The following is a 7,344-nucleotide window of genomic DNA, read 5'->3' as shown; positions in this document are numbered from 1 at the left end:
CCTCTCCGCGCCCATCAGCTCCGGTCGGAATCGGCTCCGCCCGAGAGTCCCCCAGCCCTCCCCGCCCGCCCGCGGGGTCCCCGGGACGCACCTGCTGATTGGCCCACGACGAGGCAGACGGCGTTGAGCGCCCCTGACGAGGAGCCGTAGAACCGGCCGGCGCCCTGGAGCAGGCGCGGGGCGCGCTCCCTCAAGCACTGGGTCACGCCCACGTGGTAGAGGCCCAGGAAGCCCGCGCCGGAGAAGCACAGGCTCCAGCTGCCCTCCTCTTGGAAGCAGTTGCTCATGGCGTCGGGGTCCCGCGGCGCCGAGGTTGGAATGCGGCGAGGAGGCGCGGCCAGCGGCAGAGGGCAGGGATGGATGGGGCACAGGCGTGTGGAAGCCTCTCCAGATGTGGCCCAGAAGGGACACTCTTGTGGGAGCCCGGGGCCCCGCCCCAGCAAATGAGATCCCGGGGTCGCTGACCTCCCTCTCCTCCAGATGAGCACCAGGTATGATGCAAACATGTCGACAAGCTGTGGGTGCCTTGACACCACTCCTACGTGCCTGCCCTAGGTTTGGTTCAGGGCCCCAGACTGCAGTCTGATGTGGCCCCCAGGGAATGGGACCAACACCTGGTCTGATCACTGGCAGTCCAGGTGGAAGTGTCTGCCCCAGACCTACAGATGAGGAAATCCAGGGCAGGAGGGCAAGCCAGGAAGTGGCAGAGCTGGATCCACAACACCTGGTCTTCGGTGCTGACAGACTTAACTTCTGCAACTGCCCTGGTTCAGTGGGCCAGGAATCCAGTGGGAGGCAGGACATCTGGGTCCCGGACTGTCCCCACTACCCGTGGACTTTGCCCTAGCTCCTCGCCCTTTCTGGGCTCTGTTTTTTTTTTTTTCAGCATAATATGAGGGGCTTGGCTTTGAAGACTTCTAGAGGTCTTTCTGCTCTGACCTCTGCACCCTCAGACAAGACCTTGCAATCAACTGGCCAGCTCTGGGGGGCAGGGAGAGGCCCTGAAGGCAGGAGCAGCAGGCACTCACCCTGTGCAGTCACCTTCACAAAGCTGTGTGAGTAGGGATCACTGTACCTACGTTCACTTGGGGACACCAAGCGTGGACATGGCTAGCAAATGCTTCAAAGACAACTTGGCCACATCCTGTGAACCAAGCAGCCGTTCTGGAAATCAAGCCAGGACAATGGGTGAAAGTAAGTACCCTCGAGAAGTTCTCTGATGTGGCCACTGGATACCACGGAGAAGCAGGGTTGGCGGCCGTGCCTGTGGTAGCGGATTGTAGACAACTGCCCCGCCGCCGCTCCCCAGGGATGGGTGAGAACCACAACGGGCACTATGTGGAATGTCAGGGAACCTTAGAAGCGACAGGCACAAAGAAGAACGGGGTTTATTGCATGAGGCCGTTTATGCAAACACTCCCAAAGCGACACTATGTATCTTTAAAATAACATATTAACTGCCTAGAAGATGAGTCGGAAGGTCACGTATTACATACGTCAGAGACGGCTCCGGGGACTGAAGGGCAAGGGAAGCAGAGGTGGGGAGGAAAGGGCGATGAATAAAATAACAAAATAAAACAGACGATGTGCGCCTGAGGGGCTCGAAAGGCGGGAAGGGGACACAGGCGGGAGGCAGCAGCAGAGGTGGGCCCCAGCCCAGGCCAGCTGCACTTGACCTGAAGCTCGGGCTCCCTGTGCGCCACCTCCACACTGCGTAGCGGTCAGACCACGGGGGCCGAGCCTCCTCTGCTCACTCACAATTCCAGGGCACAGACTGCCTGGAGGCTTGTCTCCACGGAGGTGGGGGCCGGAAGCTCAGGAGAGGCTGAAGGTGAGTGCCACACCTATGCAGGTCTTTCCCTCCTACCTGGCATCGGGCTAAGCACTTTTCCAGGGTCATCTCATTTTACCTTCACGACAGTCCTGTGAGATAGACAATATTGCTGACCTCATTTTACAGCTGAAGAAACCGAGCTATAAATCAGGAACCCAAGAGAGCTCTACCAGTGACAGGCCAAGCGGGGACTCTGCTGGCCTCCTGTGCCCTAGCAGGAGACAGGGTGGGGGCAGGAAACGGAGTCGGGGGACCCTGCTTCAGGCTGGAGGAGCCATGGGGACTCTGCTGAAGGGCATGGGGTTTCATGACTCAGGGAGGGGAACCTCCCCCCCCCGCCACAGCAGTCAGGATGGAACAGTGCTTCCAGAGGGATCCCGGGAGGTCGAATGTGGGGAAGTTGGAGACACAGTAAGTCAGGCTAAGGGCACAGTGACTAGGACAGGTGGGCCACCCAGGCTGGTGGCAAGGTGGGGCACACCAGGACTGATGCACCCTTGGGACTTCCGGGTAGAGGTGCATGCGAGCTGTGGGGAGAGAGGGGGGACTGACTGTACACGGCACTGGTTGGGACGAACTGGCATTGGGGTAGTGGCAGTGGTCACGGAGACACAGGGAGAGCGTGTACTTCAGAAAAGAGCCTAGAATGAGCAGGGACTCTGTAAACTGCCACCGTGTGCTTCCCAAGTTTACGGCTAAGGGACAAATGCAAAGTGCAGCACAGCATATGTAGGATACTACCTTTCGTATAAGACATAAGGAGAAATAAGAAAACAGTCCTGCATCCGCTTTTTTCTCTTCTTTTTGGAAACAGAACCAAGGAGGGAGAGGCACTAAGAAGTTAAACCGTGAACTAGATATTGGTACTGGCAAGGGGTGGGCAGGTCAAGGGGAAGGGACGTTGAGCAATACGTTTTGAGTCTACCTTCATGTTTAAACTTGACTTCGGAACTGCTTTGTAATAGCCTGCTGAAATGTGAAAGGGTTAAAGAATAATTAAAACCTGAAACTGGACAAAGGAAGTCTATAACTTCGGCCTAGTTTCTGGAACCCCTAACCACATTCTGTTAATCATGAAACTTGGAACAATGAGCTCATACGCTAACTGCCAATTTTAGCCTGTGTAACCCTGCTTGCTTGCGTGGCATGAAAAATAATCAATTGTATATACGCTGAAAATTACTGTTTGGCCATCGCCCATGGGAACACTGGCTATTGCCCATGAGAACATAGGCAATCACCCATAGGAACATAACATTCTAACAACAAGCTTTCTGCTTCTGTACTTCCCGCTTGCACACCTGACCAGTGGGTTGACAGGTAGTGAATAGGAGAAAGATGGACCTTTGTGTTTAAGACAGAATGAGGAATGGGATTTGGGGCTTAAAAACCTTGTATCTTAGCATTTCGGGGCTGCTCCTTTGCAAGGACAGCCGCCGGCTAATAAACTGTCTCCTGGTTAAGAGCACTCAAGTTGGGTCTGGTTATTCTGGACACAACACTTTAGCCTTTTATACACTAAAAGGAAAATCCTCGAACGTTAGATGAAAAGAATCTTAAAATGGAGGGCGCGCAGAAATAAACGAACCTAACTGTATTTCTCCTTAATCGTATAACCACACAGAATTGGGGGTTTTTGAACACTGGACTTTGACCTGATGTCCTCAGGCCACGAACAGGAGGACTGCAAACAAGGGCTGACCTTCAGGAAATCCTGAAACTCTTGCCCGTGATTCGTAGGATGAGATATTGATGGTAACAGGAGTTAGGTGCTCACCGTTTGTGAAAAGAGTTACGAACACAGAAAGACAAAGGCTAGAAAGAACCCTAAATTGGAATTGAAAGTATCAGCATGAATTCGTGAGTTAAGAAAGAAAGATAGACAGAGAGATCTAGACACAGTTGTAGATACATGTGTCTTACTATTATTCTTACATAGTTTTATTTGGATTTTGAACACCGTCCTCTGAAAGGGCCTCGAAGCAAAAATACCCCAGACTAAATCTGGGACAATTTAAACATCAAAACAAATAATTTTAATAATAGAATGTTTATGGAATAAAATAAGAGTCTATGAGTCCATAAATGAAATAAATGAATAAATAAATGGAAATGCTAAGTAATCATTGTACACAGTAATATGAAAACGGAGAATCATTTTGCGGGATTCTCAGTTGTAATCGATTCGGCCGATAGTCATCAACAGAGGCCAGATCTGGTGGGGACAGGGAACAGGATATTTACATAGTTTCAAAGTATCTCTCTCACATTTACTATTAATGACAAAAATAAAACTAGGTTACAGTGGATTAACCCTGCAAATACAGCCATAACCAAGTATCAAAGTCATCGTCACCAATAACGAGACAGACTGACATCACATGCCTCCGGGTACGATCCCCTAAGAAGGACAAACGGGTGAAGGACAGAATAATGACTCTCCAAAGATGTTCCCATCCTAATACTAAGAACCTGTGAATATGTTATCTTACATGTCAAAGAGTCTTTGTGGGTGCAATTAAATGAAAGACCTTAAACTTGGGAGGTCATCCTGGATTATCTGGGTGGGTCCAATGTCATCTTGAGGGTCCTTAAAAGTGGAAGGGGGAGGTAGAAGAGTCAGAGAGAGGTTTAAAGACGCCACAGTGCTGACTCTGAAGATAGAAGAAGGGGCCACAAGCCAAGGAATGTGAAGTCTCACAGGGACATGGGATCTTTCTAGAGCTTCCAGGAGGAGTGCAGCCCTGCTGGCACTTTGATTTTAACTCGGTGAGACCCATTTCAGACTTCTGACCTCCCAAACTGTAAAATAATGAATCTGTGTTTTTCTAAGCCGCCTTAGTTCGTGGTCACTTGTTACAGTGGCAACAGGAAACTAATACACATCGCTTCCATAGAGTTCTTGACGAAAATGCATAACTTGAATGATATTCAGAGGAAACATGATGTAAGAGATTAAATTAGATTACGGGACATTTTACTAGATAACTTACCTGTACTCTTAAAAAAAAAAAAAAAAAAGGTAAGACCATGAAAGATGAAGAAAGACAGGTTGAAGGAGTCTCATGAGACATGGTGACGAAGTATCATACGTGGCCCTGGCTTTGATCCTGGCCTGAAGGGGCCACTGGAGAAATGTAGGTGTGAGCTGTGAAGGAGACAACAGCGCTGTGTTGACGTTTCGTTTCCCAATTTCGAAAACTGCGCTGTGATTACACAAGAAGTTCTTGTTCTTTGGAAAGTCACCGAGATGTTCAGGAGCAGAGGAAAGAGCTCTGCGACCTACTCTCCAACGCTTCCAAAACAAAACAATCTCTAGCTCTGTATATCTCTATCCCTAACTATTTATCGATATTTAGATAGAAGGAAAGTCGATGCGGCAAATATTACTGATGGAAGAATCTGGGTAACGGGGACGCGAGAGGTTCGTTGCTTTTTGGTTTTTGTTTTTTTACGCAATTCTTGCAACTGCTCTGAAATGTGAGATCAGATCAAAAGGAAAAGGAAGAAGCGAACGGACAGTCATCCCCCTCCCGGCTGGGCTCGGGGACTTGCGAGGGAGTCGGTCTGCAGCCGTAAGTGGGGAGTTGGGTGTGGCAGCGGCGTTGCGACGGTGGCTTTATTTTCATTTTATTTTTTCGACGGCGCCTCCAGAGGTGCCTCCAGGGATGGGCGGTGCCTCCGTGGAAAGGCGGTCAGGCACTTTGACCCGTTGCCACGTCTCCTCTTCCAGTGATTCTGAAGCAGTAAATGCCCCCAAAGTGAGGGTCCCCCTCGTTGAGCAAGAAGGACAAGAAGTCCAGAGCTACACTAGAGAGTGGGGACAAGCTGGTAGACGGGGACAGGGACACGCTCCAAAAAAGAAGCAGAGCGGAGAAGTGCTCTCTGAGCCCTGACGACTGATGCCTTAGCACTGTGTCCTCTTGTGGTTAAAGGAAGGGGACACAGGACCCAGAGAAGGCGGAGAATTCTGGAACACTGTGGCTGCCACCTGAGACTTGGCGATGCCACCTGCTACAGTCATCCCATGTCGTCCTGTTGGAGGAATACGGTGACAAAGCCCCTGACTTCTCTGCTTGTCCTTCAGACCCAGCACTGCCCAGCCACCACCCACAGGCCGCTGTTCCAACATCATCACCCTCCCCTAGTTCACCTTTCTCCGGCCCCCTCGTCTGCTTAAAAAGCTTATGAAAATGAACTGAAATGGTGTCACCGAAGCACATTGGTCACTGGGGCACAGTGCTCTATTCTGGCGCTCTGTCACCCCATATTTCCCTTGCCGGTACAGGCCTGGCAAGGACTCGTGGTGTCCCATGGTGTCCCCCTCTGGCCTGGCAAGGACTCGTGGTGTCCCATGGTGTCCCCTTCTGTGCCCGTCTTCACAGCTTGTGTGGATGGCCTCGTTCACCTAAAGCCGTCTGGCCACTTGTGTACGTGATAGAAGCCAAATGGATCCTGTACCCTCTCGTTTTAATCCTCTTTTACTTTAAAAGGATGAAATCTCTCATGGCAGGGACAAGAACATAGCAATTTTTACTTATTAAAGTTTACTCATGTTTTTTAAGTTAAAAAGAGAGGAGAAAGGGAGGTGTGGGGCGGAGCCCAGGCCTGACTGGCCAGCACCAACCGGTAAGACAAGGGACGGGGGCTGGGGACTGGAGAAGGCAGAGGAAAGTCCCAAGGGCGTGGGGCGTGGGAAGAGGGGCTTTGATGCATCCTGGGGTGGGGTAGGGTGGGGTATGGGTCGTTAAGGGCCCAGGCAGGCAGCCTTGATTGGCCATGTGAAGGACCACGGCTGGGGTTGGGGGGTTGGGGGGAGAAGGGACAGTGCAGTGATCTGGAAGATTATGAAAGACTATGGTTTAAAAGTGTGGGGCCAATGAAACACATGGCCCAGGCCACTGGCAGAGGGGAGGAAGGAGGAGGTCGCCAGCGGCCACAGCCAGAACCTGTTTCCACCCTGCCCACAGCACCCGCCTCCACCCTGGCCTCTGCACCTGGTTCCCGAGAACCTTTCTCCTGGAATTTGAGACCTAGATTTAAGAACTGGACTCCAGGCTGCCTGCATCCTAGAGAGGACTCTGCCATGGAGGCTTGAGGCAAGTCACTACCTTTCTCTGGGCCTCAGTTTGCTCACCTGTAAGTTGGGAAATTGATCGACATCAGTGGACCCCAACCTTTGCAAGAATGAGGGCCCCACTGGCTACGTGTGCGCACGCACACACACGCACACATACATGTGTGCATGCATACACGCCCCTGGGGTGTCATATGGCAATTGTTGTCATTTCGGCATCCATTGATTGAGAAAATTGACCGAGAGCCGCCGTGGATTCAGTAACACCCTGGAAAAGAGTGAGCAGTTTACCGGCCGTGACGCGTAGTAGAGAAACATCTGTCCCTGTGCGTGAAGCATTCTCTCCACCACCGAGTCAGGCTCGAAAGGCGTGGACAGGTCCCAGGGCCTCCGCCGGGCCCCGTGGCATGGCCAAGGCCCAGCAGGGAGCCTG

General features: G+C 51.6%; 1 protein-coding gene across 1 annotated transcript in view; it reads right to left on the bottom strand.

Moving 5' to 3' along the window:
* Nucleotides 1-287, bottom strand: part of PNPLA5 (patatin like phospholipase domain containing 5) — a 9,519-nt gene extending 9,232 nt beyond the window's left edge. Inside the window, exon 1 of the mRNA XM_006917413.1 lies at nucleotides 92-287. Coding sequence (XP_006917475.1) covers nucleotides 92-287 — 196 coding nt within the window. The remainder of the gene's footprint in view (nucleotides 1-91) is intronic.
* Between the last annotated feature and the right edge of the window lie 7,057 nt (nucleotides 288-7,344).

Source organism: Pteropus alecto, unplaced genomic scaffold, assembly GCF_000325575.1.
Source record: "Pteropus alecto unplaced genomic scaffold, ASM32557v1 scaffold157, whole genome shotgun sequence".
Classification (NCBI taxonomy): domain Eukaryota; kingdom Metazoa; phylum Chordata; class Mammalia; order Chiroptera; family Pteropodidae; genus Pteropus; species Pteropus alecto.
The sequence above is the reverse complement of the archived record's forward strand: the minus strand, read 5'-3'. Positions and strand labels throughout refer to the sequence as shown.